A 17,702-nucleotide genomic window follows, 5' to 3' on the forward strand; every position below is an offset into this window, starting at 1 on the left:
CTCAGAGCCCTTTCCAATAATTTGCCCGCCACTGAAGTAAGATTAACTGGCCTGTAATTTCCGGGGTTATCCTGATTCCTTTTTTGAACAAGGGAATGACTTTTTCCTCTCCAATCTTCCAGCACTATACCCGTGGACAGTGAGGCCCTGCGATCTCTTCCCTTGCTTCCCATAGAGTCCTTGGATAAATCCCAACAGTCCCGGGGGACTCCTCTATCTTCAACTTCCTCAAAATTCCTAGTGCATCTTCCTTACTAACAACGACCTCCTCTATTTTACCAGCCTGTTTCACACTGTCCTCTTCTACAACTAGGTCCCTCTCAGTTGTGAATACTGAAGAAAAGTGTTCATTAAAGGACCTCTCCCATCTCTTTTTTGGCTCCGTGCACAAATTCCCTTTACAATCCTTGATCGGCCCTACCCTTTCTCTGGTCATTCTCTTATTCCTTACGTACATTTAAAAAGCCTTGGAGTTTTCCTTGATCCTATCTGTCAAGTCTTTCTCATGTCCCGTTATATCTCTCCTAAGCACTTTCTTCAGCTCCTGACTGGATAACTTGTATCCCTCTCAAGCCTTTTCTGTTCCTTGTTTCCAAAACCTTACAGACGCATCCTTCTTCCTCTTAACCAGTCGTTTGACCTCTGGTGAGATTGCTGCTTACAGTGCCACCTTAGGTACAAAGGCTCCAAAGTACAGCTTTTGCAATACAGTTCTTTTGGGAGAATAGAGATTAAAAGACTAAAGCCCAGCAATGCAGATTATAGGAATAAATAATAAAATGGAGAAAAAAGTTCAGAATAATGGTCTTCCTACCCAGTCCATGCTGGCACTGAGCCTCCAGTTTGTACTGGGCCTTGACTCAAGACAACACCTGGCTTCAGCTCAGGGTTTGCGACATCAAGAGAATGCTCTGGAATTACCTTGAGTCAGAAGTCCATACTGAAGCCATGCTGGGCCGGCAGATCGTCGTAATAGGCTGAGAGGATGCCTTGTCAGGTCTGTGCTGAGGGTGGAAATTGTGAGGCTGAGAATTCAGAGGCTGTAAGCCAGAAGCAGTAAGCTCCAAGGCTGGGAGATCTGAAGCCACAAGGTCCGAGGCCCAGAGTGTGAAGGCTGGGAGAGAGAAGTAGTTGGCAGCTTTGACCTCTTTGTCCTTTTTGTTGTTACAGCGGTCCTGGTGACGGATTTTTCAGCTCTGCATTTCAGTCTCGTCTGATTGGTAACAATTTGCATAATGCATCAATGCCAGAGCGTAAGTATGTTTTCCTTAAATTCTAAGAGTTTCTGCCAAGTACTGAAATAAGCATATGAGCTGCAGATAACTTTCCAACAGATTCTGTACAAATTATTAATGGAAGTTGTAAGCAGGAATTGGGAACCATTGTGCTGGAGGGGACTGGGAGGTGGTCTCTGATACTTTGCGACACTTGAATTCAAATCAGCTATGGGGGAATTTTTTAAATTCATGTTCCCAGATCATATGGGATCCTGAATTACCTGATATTACCACAATGCTGCTGCCTCCCCCTGTGGTTAAAGTGTTCACATTCCAAGTATTATGATCTCAGTTACTAGTAAATTATATTCCCAGTTAGGAGAATAAAGATAATCTTTTAAAGAAAAAACCAGAGAAAATTCTTGTGCATACTTGAACAAATCTATCATAAGTGCTAATAGACTAAATAAGTACAGTGAACAGATGAGAAAATGGTATGTAAATCATATACACCATATGTACAATTGAGACTAATATTTGGAATCAGTGGGATGTAAATGAGTTAACAGACACACAAATGCCTCTCAAACTGCATCCTGAAAGCCTGATACAGGCAAGATAAATTCCACTTGGATGTTAGTAATACTGTGGGTCAATGGATGTCAGTTTGCTGGCTGAGCAGGAAGGTTAGTTTTCAGACGTTTCGTCACCATTCTAGGTAACATCATCAGTGAGCCTCCGACGAAGCGCTGGTGTTATGTCCCGCTTTCTATTTATCTGGTTAGGTTTCCTTGGGTTGGTGATGTCATTTCCTGTTCTTTTTCTCAGGGGATGGTAGATGGGCTCCAAGTCAATGTGTTTGTTGATGGAATTCCAGTTGGAATGCCATGCTTCTAGAAATTCTCGTGCATGTCTCTGTTTGGCTTGTCCTAGGATGGATGTGTTGTCCCAATCAAAGTGGTGTCCTTCCTCATCTGTATGTAAGGATACGAGTGATAGTGGGTCATGTCGTTTTGTGGCTAGTTGATGTTCATGTATCCTGGTGGCTAGCTTCCTGCCCGTTTGTCCAATGTAGTGTTTGTCACAGTTCTTGCAAGGTATTTTGTAGATGACGTTCGTTTTATTTGTTGTCTGTATAGGGTCTTTTAAGTTCATTAGCTGCTGTTTTAGTGTGTTGGTGGGCTTGTGGGCTACCCTGATGCCAAGGGGTCCGAGTAGTCTGGCAGTCATTTCGGAAATGTCTTTGATGTAGGGGAGAGTGGTTATGGTTTCTGAGCCCGTTTTGTCTGTTTGTTTGGGTTTGTTGCTGAGAAATCGGCGGACTGTGTTCATAGGGTACCCATTCTTTTTGAATACGCTGTGTAGGTGATTTTCCTCTGCTCTGCGTAGTTCCTCTGTGCTGCAGTGTGTGGTGGCTCGTTGGAATAATGTTCTAATGCAGCTTCGTTTGTGGGTGTTGGGATGGTTGCTCCTGTAGTTCAGTATTTGGTCCGGATGTGTTGTTTTCCTGTAGACGCTGGTTTGAGGTTTGAAGTTTGAAGTAGAGCCAACAGCCAATGGGGAACTTCATACAGATGAGGAAGGACACCACTTTGATTGGGACAACACATCCATCCTAGGACAAGCCAAACAGAGTCATGCACGAGAATTTCTAGAAGCATGGCATTCCAACCGGAATTCCATCAACAAACACATTGATTTGGAGCCCATCTACCATCCCCTGAGAAAAAGAACAGGAAATGATATCACCAACCCAAGGAAACCTAACCAGATAAATAGAAAGCGGGACATAACACCAGCGCTTCGTCGGAGGCTCACTGATGATGTTACCTAGAATGGTGACGAAACGTCTGAAAACTAACCTTCCAGCTCAGCCAGCAAACTCACATCCAGAACCTCAACCTGAGCTACAAATCTTCTCAAAACTCGCTACTGTGGGTCAATTTATTGTTTTTTTGCAAGGGATTCCAATACGTCATTTAGAAATATCTAGCTTTTGAAGTGCCTTCAAAGACTCTCCGTTGAAGCAATGTGTGTTGATAATTTAATGTCTTTTCCAGGATCTCCAAGTTTAAGTACTGAATAATTTTGGCTTTCATCAAAGCTTCACTTAAGCTCTGTGGGAGCTTCAGTCCCTCAGTTGCATTGAGAAGATGTTGCTGGAGAGCTTCCTTCACCCAATTACAACAATACCAAACCATTGATGGCTGTCAGGGTTCTGAACCCATGGCATAGTGTCGCCATTCCCTGGGATTTCACCTGAGCCCTAACACCAGCACTTCTACCTGGCTGGAACCATTTATTTTCCTTCAATGTTTTCCCAAATCAAACTTCAAGTAACTTTTGTCACAAGAAAAGATAAATAAGTTAACTATTTTCCAGTCTAAAAGAACCTTCCCTGAATCTAACGATTCTAGCTAGATGGATAAAAAACTGCCTAGGCAGCAGGAGACCGAGCGTAGTAGTAGAAAGGAGTTTCTCAAATTGGAGACCTGTGACCAGTGGTGTTGCCCAGGGATCTGTGCTGGGACCACTGTTTGTGATATATGTAAATGATTTGGAGGAAGGTGTAGCTGGTCTGATCAGCAAGTTTGCTGATGACACTAAGATTGGTGGAGTAGCTGATAGTGAAGGGGACTGTCAGAGATTACAGCAGAATATAGATAGACTGGAGAGTTGGGCAGATAAATGGCAGCTGGAGTTCAATCCGGGCAAATGCAAGGTGATGCATTTTGGAAGATCAAATTCAAGGGCAAACTATACAGTAAATGGAAAAGTCCTGGGGAAAATTGATGAACAGAGATCTGGGTGTTCAGGTCCATTGTTCCCTGAAGGTGAGAACGCAGGTCGATAGGGTGGTCAAGAAGGCATATGGCATGCTTTCCTTCATTGGGCGGGTTATTGAGTACACGAGTTAGCAGGTCATGTTGCAGTTGTATAGGACTTTGGTTCGGCCACATTTGGAGTACTGTGTACAGTTCTGGTCGCCACATTACCAAAAGATGTGGAGGCTTTGGACAGGGTGCAGAGGAGGTTCACCAGAATGTTGCCTGGTATGGAGGATTCTAGCTATGAAGAGAGGTTGAATAGATTAGGATTATTTTCATTAGAAAGATGGAGATTGAGGGGGGACCTGATTGAGGTCTACAAAATCATGAGGGGTATAGACAAGGTGGATAGCAAAAAGCTTTTTCCCAGAGTGGGGGACTCAATTACTAGTGGCCATGAGTTCAAAGTGAGAGGAGGAAAGTTGAAGGGAGATATGCGTGGAAAGTTCTTTACACAGAGGGTGGTGGGTGCCTGGAACGCGTTGCCAGCAGAGGTGGTAGACGCGGACACGTTAGCGTCTTTTAAGATATATTTGGACAGGTACATGGATGGGTAGGGAGCAAATGGACACAGACCGTTAGAAAATAAATGACAGGTTAGACAGAGGATCGTGATCAGCGCAGGCTTGGAGGGCCAAAGGGCCTGCTCCTGTGCTGTAGGTTTCTTTGTTCTTTGTTCTTTAAAATTTGGAAAATTAAAACTGTCTCTTTGTCAAGCATTTTTTAATTTTACCTCCATGCCCCTGCCCTGTAGAATCCAAATTAGTTTTGCCTATCCACGACTTCTTGTTCCTTCATTAATTTAAATACTTATCAGCTCCGTAGAAAAATTTCTTTAGTTGTAAGAATCTTTTGTTTCAACCTCGAGTATTAACGGGCCCTTTGTTTGAGACCTTCAGTAGCTGGGAGCTGCCTGCTTTTCTGTCCGTCCTTTTAATGGCTTTATTCATTTGTCCTCTGTTGTCCTGTGATGTGTTCTATGAAGAACAGTGTTGAATTTTCAGTCTGGTATTTCTTTTTGAATCATCCTGGTTTTGATGAAAATTGACTAGGTTGTACTTGAGCATTGTGGAAAAATAAATTTTTGAAGCTTTTTATCTTCACTCATTTAACTCTAAATTCTTGGGAACATCCCATTGAGTCATACAACGTGGGAACAGGCCCTTTTGACTTAACCTGTTCATTCTGACCAGGTTTCTCAAGCTGAACAAGTACCACTTGCCTGCTTTTAGAACTTGGAACAAAACATCACAGTACAGGCCCTTCGGCCCACCGTGTTGTGACAAACTTTTACCCGAAACCTAAGGTCTATCTAACCTCCACCCCTACAATACTCTAACATGAAATAGTATATGGCCTTTCTCCCTCTAAGCCTTTGCTATCTCTGTACCTGTCCAAACGTCTTTTAGGTATTGTAATTGTACTTGCCTTTACCACTTCCTCTGGCAGCTCATTCCGTATAAACACAACCCTTTTTGTGAAAAAATTGGTCCTCATGTCCCTTTTTAAATTTCAGTAGATGTGTTGCTATGGATAATGTGCTATTTTAAATGATCACTGACTAACCACTACCAAATTTTAGCGAAATTTAGGGTTCAAAAGAAATAAGAGTAGGATTAAGATCATACTGTTCAAACAGGGAGACCTAGGTTTTCAGGGGTGGCATGATGGGATGTGCTAGTGAGGCGAGGAATAGGGAGAGAGAGAGGAGTTGAACACGTGGCTACAGGGATGGTGCAGGAGGGAGGGATTTGGATTCTTAGATAATTGGGCCTCTTTCTGGGGTAGGTGGGACCTCTCCAAGCAGGATGGTCTTCACCTGAACCAGATGGGTACCAATATCCTAGGGGGGAAGTGCGCTAAGGCCATTCAGGTGGGTTTAAACTAATTCAGCAGGGGGATGGGAACCAAAATTGTAGTTTGAGTATAGAGAAGATTGAGAGTAGGGAGGTCCGAAATAAAAGTTTCAGGGATGCAAGATGGCACCGGCAAGCAAGAAGTTGGCTTGACGTATGTCTGTCTCCTTCAACGCCAGGAGCACCCGGAATAAGGTGGGTGAGCTTGCAGCATGGGCTGGTACCTGGGTCTTCGATGTTGTGGCTGTTTCGGAGACATGGTTAGAGCAGGGACAGGAATGGTTGTTGCAGGTTCCAGGATTTAGATGTTTCAGTAAGAACAGAGAAGATGGTAAAAGAGGGGAAGGTTTGGCATTGTTGGTCATGGACAGTATTACAGTTGCAGAAAGGATGTTTGGGGACTCGTCAACTGAGGTAGCATAGGCTGAGGTTAGAAACCTGTTGGGAATTTTCGAGAGGCCTCCGAATAGTTCCAGAGATGTAGAGGAAAGGATAGCAAAGATGATTCTCGATAGGAGTGAGAGAGACTGGATAGTTGTCATGGGGGTCTTCAACTTTCCAAACATTGACTGGGAACACGATAGTTTGAGTACTCTAGATGGGTCAGTTTTTGTCCAGTGTGTGCAGGAGGGCTTCCTGACACAGCAGTATGTAGACAGGCCAACAAGGGGCGAAGCCACATTAGATTTGGTACTGGGTAATGAGCCTGGCCAGGTGTTAGATTTGGAAGTAGGTGAGCACTTTGGTGATAGCGATCACAATTCTGTTATGTCTACTTTAGTGATGGAAAGGGATAGATGTATACCACTGGGCAAGAGTTATAGCTGGGGGAAAAGCAATTACGATGAGATTAGGCAAGATTTAGGGAGCATAGGATGGGTAAGGAAACTGCAGGGGATGGGCACATTAGAAATGTGGAGCTTATTCAAGGAAAAGCTCCTGTGTGTCCAAGATAAGTACGTACCTGTCAGGCAGGGAGGAAGCTGTCGAGTGCGGGAGCCATGGTTTACGAAGGAGGTGGAATCTCTCTTCAAGAGGAAGAAGAAGGCTTATGTTCGGATGAGATGTGACGGCTCAGTTAGGGCGCTTGAGGGTTTCAATGTAGCCAGGAAAGACCTAAAGAGAGAGCTCAGAAGAGCCAGGAGGAGCCATGAGAAGTTGTTGGTGGATAGGATCAGGGTAAACCCTAAGGCTTTCTATAGGTATTTAAGGAATAAAAGAATGACGAGAGTAAGATTAGGCCCAATCAAGAATAGTAGTGGGAAGTTGTGTGTGGAGTCAGGAGATAGGGGAAGCACTAAATGAATATTTTTTGACAGTGTTCACTCTAGAAAACGACAATGTTGTCGAGGAGAACGCTGAGATACAGGCTACTAGACTAGGTGGGATTGAGGTTCACAAGGAGGAGGTATTAGAAATCCTACAGAGTGTGAAGATAGATAAGTCCCCTGGTCCGGATGGGATTTATCCTAGGATCCTCTGGGAAGCCAGGGAAGAGATTGTCGAGCCTTTGGCATTGATCTTTAACTCGTCATTGTCTACGGGAATAGTGCCAGAAGACTGGAGAATAGCAAATGTGGTTCCTCTGTTCAAGAAGGGGAGTAGAGACAAGCCTGATAATTATAGACCAGCGAGCCTTACTTCAGTTGTTGGTAAAGTGTTGGAAAAGGTTATAAGAGATAGGATTTATAATCATCTAGAAAAGAACAATTTGATTAGGGATAGTCAGCACGGTTTTGTGAAGGGTAGGTTGTGCCTCACAAACCTTACTGAGTTCTTTGAGAAGGTGATCAGACAGGTAGATGAGAGTAAACCGGTTGATGTGTATATGGATTTCAGCAAGGCGTTTGATAAGGTTCCCCACAGTAGCCTATTGTACAAAATGCAGAGGAATGGGATTGTGGGAGATATAGCAGTTTGGATCGGAAATTGTCTTCTTTCAGCAAGCCAGAGGGTGGTAGTTGATGGGAAATGTTCATCCTGGAGACCAGTTACTAGTGGAGTACTGCCAGGGACAGTGTTGGGTCCACTGCTGTTTGTCATTTTTATAAACGACCTGGCTGATGGCGTAGAAGGATGGGTTAGTAAATTTGCAGACGACACTCAGGTCAGTGGAGTTGTGGATAGCAAAAGGTGTTGTAGGTTACAGAGAGACAGAGATCAGCTGCAAAGTGGCCCGAGAGGTGGCAAATGGAGTTTTATGTGGACAAGTGTGAGGTGATGCACTTTGGTAGGAGTAACCAGAAGGCAAAGTACTGGGCTAATGGTAAGATTCTTAGCAGTGTAGATGAGCAGAGAGATCTCGGTGTCCATGTACACAGATCCTTGAAAGTTGCCACCTGGGTTGATAGGGTTGTTAAGAAGGCATACAGTGTATTAGCTTTTATTAATAGAAGGATTGAGTTCCAGAACCATGAGGTTATGCTGTAGCTGTACAAAACTCTGGTGCGGCTGCACTTGGAGTATTGCGTACAGTTCTGGTCACTGCATTATAAGAAGGATGTGGAAGCTTTGGAAAGGGTGCAGAGGAGATTTACTAGGATGTTGCCTGGTATGGAGGGAAGGTCTTACGAGGAAAGGTTGAGGGACTTGAGGCTGTTTTCATCAGAGAAGAAGGTTGAGAGGTGACTTAATTGAAACGTATAAAATAATCGGAGGGTTAGATATGGCGGATAGGGAGAGCCTTTTTCCTCGGATGGTGACGGCGAGCACGAGGAGGCGTAGCTTTAAATTGAGGGGTGAAAGATATAGGACAAATGTCAGAGGTAGTTTCCTTACTCAGTAGTAAGGGAATGGAACGCTTTGCCTGCAATGGTCGTAGATTCACCAACTTTAGGTACGTTTTAAGTCGTCATTGGACAAGCATATGGACGTACGTGGAATGATGTAGGTTAGATGGGCTTCAGATTGGTATGACAGTTCGTCACAACATTGAGGGCCGAAGGGCATGTACTGTGCTGTAATGTTCTGTGTTCTATGATGGCACAGTGGTTAGCTACGTCAGTGCCAGGAACCTAGGCTCAATTCCACCCTCTGGTGACTGTGCAAACTTCACACAGACATTCAAGTGTCACAATCAGCTATGGGGTTTGATTTAGAATTTATGTTCCCAGATCATAATGTGGAATCCTTGACTCTCTCTCTCTCTCTCTCACTCCCCCCCCCCCCCCCCGCCCCGCCCTTGTGGTTGAAGTGTTCACGTTCCAAGTATTATGATCTTGGGTTTCCTCCAGGTGCTCTGGTTTCCCCCCACAGTCCCAAGATGTGCAGTTAGGTGGATTGGCCATGCTAAATTACCTGTCGTGTTCAGGGAGCTGTAGATTAGGTGGGCTTTAGCAGGATGGATCTGGGTGGGATGCTCCGAGGTTCAGTGTGGAATTGTTGGGTCGAAGGGCCTGTTTCCACACTCTAGGGATTCTATGAATGGGGGAAAAAAAAGTGCTTTGTTCCTTGAAGGGGCATCACACGTAAACAAGGTGGTGATGACGTTTTGACTTGCTTGCCTTTCTTGGTCAGAGCATTGACTATGGGAGTTGCAATGTCATGTTGTGGCTGTACAGGTTAGGCCACTCCTTACAGTTCTGATCACCCTGCCATAGTCAGGATACTGAGAAGATTTACAAAGGTGTTGCCAGGATTGGGGATTTTGAGTTATAAGGAGCAGCTGAATGGGCTGGGACTTTACTCACTGGAGTGACAAATGCTGAGGTGTGGCCTTTATTGAGGTTTGTAAAATCATGAAGAGCATAGATACGGTGATTAGCAAAGGCCTCTGTTTAGTGCTCACTGTGTTACTGGCATCATTTTTACTCTCTCGGTATTTTCTGGATATTTTGTCCTCAGCTTGACAGTAGTGTTTTTTTGCTACAGATATTGCTTATGGATCAGTGGTTACAATAAAGAATGTACGGACTGCAGGCGGGTACCTGCATTCCCACTGGCATCTGTATCCGGAAGGTGTTGGAGCACGACAGCAGCAGGTTTGTTGGACGAGTACTGCAATGATGTGGTAAATCCTAACTACGCCTGAAAATCAGGGGTCAAGAAAAATAATATTGTAATAACTAGGGAAGTGGTGCTGGGCAAACTAATGGAGCTGCTGGTTAGGTGTTCAAGTTCTGGTGGATTTCATCTAAGGATCTTAGAAGTGGTTAATAAGCTAGAAGATGCATTAATTTTCCAAAATTCATTAGATTCTGGAAAAATGTTATCAAATCGGAAACTAGCAAATATAATTCCTCCACTCAAATAGGAAACTATCAACCAGATAGCTTGATATCTGTCTTGGGAAGGGTGCTGAAATCGATCATTAAGGACGTCGCAACTGGGCTCTCAAAAATCTCAAGGAAATTGGGAAGACTTAGCATGGTATTGTAAAAAGGAAATTATGGTTAACCAATTTATTAGAGCTCTTTGAAAGAGCAACATGCTTTCGATAAAGGGGGAAATCCCTGTACTTAAATTTCCAGAAGGCATTTGACAAAGTTCCACAGAAAAGATTGCAGGTCAAAGTTGGAGGTCATTGGTATGCGGGTAATCGAAGTTTGGCTGCCAGAAAACAGAATTTGCATGAATAGGTCTTTTTCGGACTGTCAGGTTGAGATGAACGGGAATCTGTAGGGGTCTGTAGTAGGTTGAATGGCCATATTTCTGCTCCTATTTAGTATATGGTCATGTAACTAGATGTCTCACACAATAAGTTTTTGTCAACGTTCTGCTTTTTTTCAGGTGACAGCCTATTTACACAAGGATAACAACAACCTTTGGATTGTCAGGAAACCTGAACACATGTCAGGTCAGTGTTGTTCAGTTTTACTTAGTCATTTTCAGACTCTCTTCTGAGTTATGCCCCTTTTCTAAATTATGCATCAAACTGGGAATTTTTTTTTTCAGAAGATGTAAGATGCGAAGAGTTGGTGATGTAGTTAAATGACTACTTTCTTGTGTTTAGGAATATGTGATTTTCATACTGAGGCTCATTGCAACTGATGATTCAGTAGGCAAATGTAGTAGCGAGTTTTGAGAAGATTTGTAACTCAAGTTGAGGTTCTGGATCTGAGTTTGCTGGCTGAGCTGGAAGGGTAGTTTTCAGACGTTTCGTCACCATTCTAGGTAACATCATCAGTGAGCCTCCAACAAAGCGCTGGTGTTATGTCCTGCTTTCTATTTATCTGGTTAGGTTTCCTTGGGTTGGTGATGTCATTTCCTGCTCTTTTTCTCTGATCTGGAGCCAACCTACCATCCTCTGTGTTTGTTGATGGAGTTCCAGTTGGAATGCCATGCGCCTAGGAATTCTCGTGCATGTCTCTGTTTGGCTTGTCCTAGGATGGACGTGTTGTCCAAATCAAAGTGGTGTCCTTCCTCATCTGTGTGTAAGGATACTAGTGATAGTGGGTCATGTGGTTTTGTGGCTAGTTGATGTTCATGTATTCTGGTGGACAAACAGGCAGAAAGCTAGCCACCAGGATACATGCCACAAAACGACATGACCCACTATCACTAGTATCCTTACATACAGATGAGGAAGGATACCACTCTGGGGCAACACATCCATCCTAAGACAAGCCAAACAGAGACACGCACGAGAATTCCTAGAAGCATGGCATTCCAACTGGAATTCCATCAACAAACACATTGATTTGGAGCCAATCTACCATCCCCTGAGAAAAAGAACAGGAAATGACGACATCACCGACCCAAGGAAACCTAACCAGATAAATAGAAAGCGGGACATAACACCAGCCCTTCGTCAGAGGCTCACTGATGATGTTACCTAGAATGGTGACGAAACGTCTGAAAACGAACCTTCCAGCTCAGCGAGCAAACTCACATCCAGGAGAATGTAGTTTCATCCCCAGTTCAGGTTTTTAGAAGTTTCTGATACAGTCATTCATTCAGATCAGTCATCTTTGTTTACATGGCTATGATAAATGCCAGATTGAATACAGGAGCAAGGAGTTCTTAGTGCAGCTGGACAGGGCCTTGGTGAGAGCGCACCTGGTGTACCACATGCAGTTTTGGTCTAATTGCCTAAGAAAAGATATACTTGCCATTGGAGGGAGTGCAGTGAATTTGCCAGACAGGGTTCCTGGGATGGCAAGCTTGTTGTAATGAGGAGAGATGAGGTCAGCAGAACATGGGAACATAGGAAGAAGCTGTCAAACCTGTCCTGCCATTCAGTATGATCAAAATGGCTCAAGCACTTTAAAACCTTTTACTCACCCCAACCCCATAACCTTGTGCCACTGATAATCAGAAGTTGCAGTAAGATCACCTCCCATTATTAGAAATGGGCGGCACAGTTTCTCTGTGGTTAGCACATTGCCTCACAGCGCCAGGGACCCGGATTCAACTCGACCCTCTGGTGACTGTCTGTGTAAAGTTTACACATTCTCCCCAACTCTGCATAGGTTTCCGCCAGGCGCTCCAGTTTCATCCTGCAGTCCAAAGATGTGAAGGCTAAGTGAATTGGCTATGCTAAATTGCCAATAGTGTTCATGGATGTGTAGGTTAAGTGTGTTGGCAATGGGGAATGTGGGGTTACAGGGAAAGCGTAGGTTCTGGGTGGGATACTTGTCAGAGGAAGGGTGTGGACTTGTTGGGCCGAATGTTTTTACACTGTAGGGATTCTGTGAATCTGTTAATACAAGTGCAGTTTGCCACATCTGTCTCCACTGGGCATGTGTTCACTGGTGTTTAGAAGAATGAGGAAATTTCATTGAAACATAAAATTCCAATGGGGCTGCAGAGACAGATGCAGGAATGTTTTCCTGTAGGGCAGTCGAGAACAAATGGTCACAGGAAATAAAAACTGAAAGAACTTCAGATGCTGTAAATCAGAAACAAAAATGAGAGGAAATTTCATAGAGACTTAGAAAATTCTAACAGGATTGGACAGGGTGGATGCAGGGAAGATGTTCCTGATGGTGACTGTGTCCAGAACCAGGGACCCCAGTATGAGGATTCGGGGTGGGTAACTTAGGACCGAGATGAGGAGACATTTCTTCACCACACATCAAGAGTGGTGAGCCTGTGGAGTTCATTACCACTGGTGGGGGTAGTTGATGCCAGAACGTTGAACGTGTTCAAGAGGCAACAAGATGTAGCACTTGGGGTGAATGGAATCAAAGGTTAGGGGGAGAAAGCAGGATTAGACTATTGAGCACGAAAGCTGACGTTTCGGGCCTAGACACTTCTTCAGAGAGGGGGATGGGGTGAGGGTTCTGGAATAAATAAGGAGAGAGGGGGAGGCAGACCGAAGATGGAGAGAAAAGAAGATAAGTGGAGAGGAGAGTATAGGTGGGAAGGTAGGGAGGGGGATAGGTCAGTCCAGGGAAGACGGACAGGTCAAGGAGGTGGGATGAGGTTAGTAGGTAGGAGATGGAGGTGCGGCTTGGGGTGGGAGGAAGGGATGGGTGAGAGGAAGAACAGGTTAGGGAGGCAGAGACAGGTTGGACTGGTTTTGGGGTGCATTGGGTGGAGGGGAAGAGCTGGGCTGGTTGTGCTCCTGAGATGCTGCTGGGCCTGCTGTGTTCATCCAGCCTCACTTTTTATTATCTTGGATTCTCCAGCATCTGCAGTTCCCATTATCACTTAGACTATTGAGTTGGATGATCAGCCATGATTGTGAAGAATGGCAGAGTAGACTCAAAGGACTGAATGGCCACCTCCTGCTCCTACCTTCTATGTTAATAGGAATTCCTGGAAAAGCTCAGCAGATCTGACATTACCTGCAAAGAGAAATCAGTGACTGTTTCGGTTCAAATCTGAGGAAGGGTCACTGGAACCAAAATTCAGAATTAACTTCTCTTCACAATTGCTGCCAGACCTGCTGAGCTTTTCCAGCAATCTGTATTTTTGACACAGGAAATGCCTTCTCCTGGAAGGGGTGAACCTGTGAAATTCTGTACCACAATGCTGTAGAGGCGGAATACTGAATGAGTTTTAGAAAGAAGTAGATGTCTAGAGGCTAAGGTCCTCAATGGGTCTCCTCAGGAGACAGCCAAAGCCTGGTGTTGAGATAGAGAAACAGCTGTTATCATGTCGTATGATGGAGCTGGCTCAATTAGCCAAATGGCCTATTTTTATTTTTTGATGAGCACTTGATTCATATTTATCTGTACGTTAGCCCTTGTCTTTGTTAATGTTTGAAAGGTGAAGATGGCAGTGAATATAAGCACATGAAGTGGTATCTAATAAAAGCACAATACTGCGGATGATGGAAATCTGAAATAAAAACCACGTGCTGGAGAAATGCAACAGGCCTGGCAGCATTTGTGGGCAGAGGAACAGAGTTAATATTTCCATGGCAGTGTGACTCTTCAGAACAATATCCTAACTGGTTTTTGAAGGAATCTTTCAGAGAGAGCAAATTGTTTGATTCATTCTTCGTTCTGATGGCTTTCACAGATACAGATGACATTGTTCAACATGTTCGTCATGGTGATGTCTTCAAGCTTGAGCACAAAGAGTAAGCCTGGGAAATGGGTTCAATTTCAGTTTTTCGGTTTAATAACAATGAGGTCCCTTCTGCAAGTTAATGTTTTTCTGTGTTTTGGTTGATAGAACGTCTCGGAATATGCACAGTCATCATCATGAGGCACCACTGACAAAGAAACATTTCCAGGTCACAGGATATGGAATAGTAAGGGATCTTCAAGGATTGGCTTGGCTTGAGGGAGGTTTTGTTTTTGGAAAATCCAAGTACTTTTAGAAGGAGACACTTGATCTGTTGGAATATGCTGCAAACAATTAGCCCACCTGGGACCATGATATTGTGGAAGAATTAAATAATTAACATCTTCCCAGAGTTTTAAAATATATAAGACTAAGAGCAGAAGTATTTTGTACAGGTGAGATAACAACAAGCTATAGAGTTGGGTGATCACAGCAGGCCAAGCAGCATCAGTGAAGCAGGAGAACTGACGTTTCGGGTCTGGACCTATCTTCAGAAAAATAAATCTTCTGAAGAACAGCCCAGACCCGAAATGTCAGCTTTCCTGCTCCTCTGATGCGACGTGGCCTGTTGTGTTCGTCCAGCTCTACACCTTGTTATCTCAGATTCTACAGCATCAGCAGTTCCTACGATCTCTGCACTTGAAGGAGGCAAGTTAGTGACTTTGTACAACCCCATGGCACATGCCTGCATAGTTAGGAAATTTTATACAAGTTAAGACCTAGTTGACTATCTCATGATAACTGCATAGCTAATCTCAACTAGTTGAGTGCCTCCCCCAACCCCCTCGATCAGATCTGAATGTAGAAATATGGAAACATACAAAATAAAAGCAAGTGTGGCCCTTGTCAAGGGCGACACCCATGTTCCGTAAGTAAATAAAAAGAAAGGCCATTCAGCATTACATGCCTGCTCTGTCATTCAATATGGATGCGTAGATCATCAACTCAGTACTTGTCCTTTGATCCTTTTAGAACTAAAAGCAATATCTGTTTCATGAAAGCATTCAGTGCTTTGGTCTCAACTGCTTTATGTGGCAGATAATTCTACAGGCCCATGCTCAGTGGGTACCGAAATTTCTCCTCATAGAGTCAGAGTCATGGAGTAATACAGCATGGCCCTTCAGCCCAAACCAATCCATGCTGACGATGGTGCCCACTCAGCTTGTTGAAATTGCTGGCAATGGTTCGTATCCCTCTCAACTCTTCCCATCCATGTACTTATGTAAATGTTGCTATTGTACCTGTCTCGGCCACTTTATCTGTCAGCTCATCCCATATACGCATCACTCTGTTTGAAGACCATAAGACATAGAAGTGGAAATAAGGCCATTCGGCCCATCAAGTCCACTCTGCCATTTAAATCATGGCTGATGGGCATTTCAACTCCACTTTCCTGCACTCTCCCCGTAGCCCTTTTTTCCTTCTGAGATCAAGAATTTATCGATCTCTGCCTTGAAGGCATCCAACGTCCCGGCCTCCACTGCACTCCGCGGCAATGGATTCCACAAGCCCACCACTCTCTGGCTGAAGAAATGTCATCTCCTTTCAGTTTTAAATTTACCCCCTCTAATTTTAAGGCTGTGCCCACGGGTCCTAGTCTCCCCGCCTAACGGAAACAACTTCCTGGTGTGAGCCCCTTCTAAACCATATAGTATCTTGTAAGTTTCTATTAGATCTCCCCTCAACCTTCTAAACTCTAGTGAATACAATCCCAGGATCCTTAGCCGTTCATCATACGTTAAACCTACCATTCCAGGGATCATCCATGTGAATCTCCGCTGGACACGCTGCAGGGCTAGTATGTCCTTCCTGAGGTGTGGGGCCCAAAATTGGACACAGTATTCTAAATGGGGCCTAACTAGAGCTTTATAAAGCCTCAGAAGCACATTGCTGCTTTTATATTCTAGCCCTCTTGAGATAAACGACAACATTACATTTGTTTTCTTAATTATGGACTCTACCTGCAAGTTAACCTTCAGAGAATCCTGGACCAACACTCCCAGACCGCTTTGTACTTCTGCTTTGCAAATTTTCTCACCATTTAGAAAATAGTCCATGCCTGTATTCTTTTTTCCAAAGTGCAAAACCTCACATTTACTCACATTGAATTTCATCAGCCATTTCCTGGACCACTCTCCTAAACTGTCTAAATCTTTCTGCAACTTCCCCACCTCCTCAGTACTACCTGCCTGTCCACCTATCTTCGTATCATCGGCAAACTTTGCCAGAATGCCCCCAGTCCCTTCATCCGGATCATTATTATATGAAATGAACAGCTGCGACCTCAACACTGAACCCTGCGGGACACCACTCGTCACCAGTTGCCATTCCGAAAAACCTTTTATCCCAACTCTCTGCCTTCCGTCAGACAGCCAATCCTCAATCCAAGCCAGTAGCTCACTTCGAACACCATGGGCCCTCACCTTGCTCAGCAGCCTCCCGTGACGCATCGTATCAAAGGCCTTTTGGAGGCTTAGATAGATAACATCTGGGTTTCCCTGGTCTAACGTACTTGTTACCTCTGCAAAGAATTCTAGCAGGTTTGTCAGGCACGACCTCCCCTTACTAAATCCCTGCTGACTTGTTCTTACCTGACCCTGCACTTCCAGGAATTTAGAAACCTCGTCCTTGACAATGGATTCTAGAATTCTGCCAACTACCGAGGTTAGGCTAATCGGCCTATAATTTTCCATCTTTTGCCTTGGTCCGTTCTTAAACAGAGGGGTTACAACAGCAATTTTCCAATCATATGGGACTTTCCCTGACTCCAGTGACTTTTGAAAGATCACGACCAAAGCCTCCGCTATTTCCTCAGCCACCTCCCTCAGAACTCTAGTAGGATGTAGCCCATCTCTGGGGCCAGGAGATTTATCAATTTTTAGACCTTTTAGCTTTTCTAGCACTTTCTCTTTTGTAATGCCTACCATACTCGACTCTTCCCCCTGGCTCTCCCTAATTGTTGGCATACTACTCATGTCTTCCACTGTGAAGACTGACGCAAAGTACTTATTAAGTTCTTCAGCTATTTCCTTGTCTCCCATCATTAGCCTTCCAGTGTCAATTTGGAGTGGCCCAATAACTACTTTTGCCTCTCGTTTGTTCCTTATGTATTGAAAGGAGCTTTTACTATCATTTCTAACATTACTAGCTAGCCTACCTTCATATTTGATCCTCTCCTTCGTTATTGCTCTCTTTGTTATTCTTTGTTTTTGTAGCCTTCCCAATCTTCTGATTTCCCAGTGCTCTTGGCCACTTTATAGGCTGTCTCTCTTTCGTTGATGTATTTCCTGACTTCCTTTGTCAGCTATGGCTGTCTAATCCCACCCAGATAATCTATCTTTTCT

General features: G+C 44.2%; 1 protein-coding gene across 5 annotated transcripts in view; it reads left to right on the plus strand.

Annotated features, from left to right (window-relative positions):
• Positions 1-17,702, plus strand: part of pomt2 (protein-O-mannosyltransferase 2) — a 171,769-nt gene that overhangs the window by 70,367 nt on the left and 83,700 nt on the right. For all 5 annotated transcript variants that reach the window (XR_009446209.1, XM_059648869.1, XM_048537901.2 and 2 more), the window contains exons 8-12: positions 1,171-1,253; positions 9,772-9,881; positions 10,630-10,696; positions 14,311-14,371; positions 14,467-14,545. Coding sequence is in view for 4 of the 5 variants with exons in the window: in XM_059648869.1 (XP_059504852.1) it covers positions 1,171-1,253; positions 9,772-9,881; positions 10,630-10,696; positions 14,311-14,371; positions 14,467-14,545 (400 nt within the window). In the remaining variant the exon portion in view is untranslated. The remainder of the gene's footprint in view (positions 1-1,170; positions 1,254-9,771; positions 9,882-10,629; positions 10,697-14,310; positions 14,372-14,466; positions 14,546-17,702) is intronic.

This window comes from Stegostoma tigrinum, chromosome 10, assembly GCF_030684315.1.
Source record: "Stegostoma tigrinum isolate sSteTig4 chromosome 10, sSteTig4.hap1, whole genome shotgun sequence".
Classification (NCBI taxonomy): domain Eukaryota; kingdom Metazoa; phylum Chordata; class Chondrichthyes; order Orectolobiformes; family Stegostomatidae; genus Stegostoma; species Stegostoma tigrinum.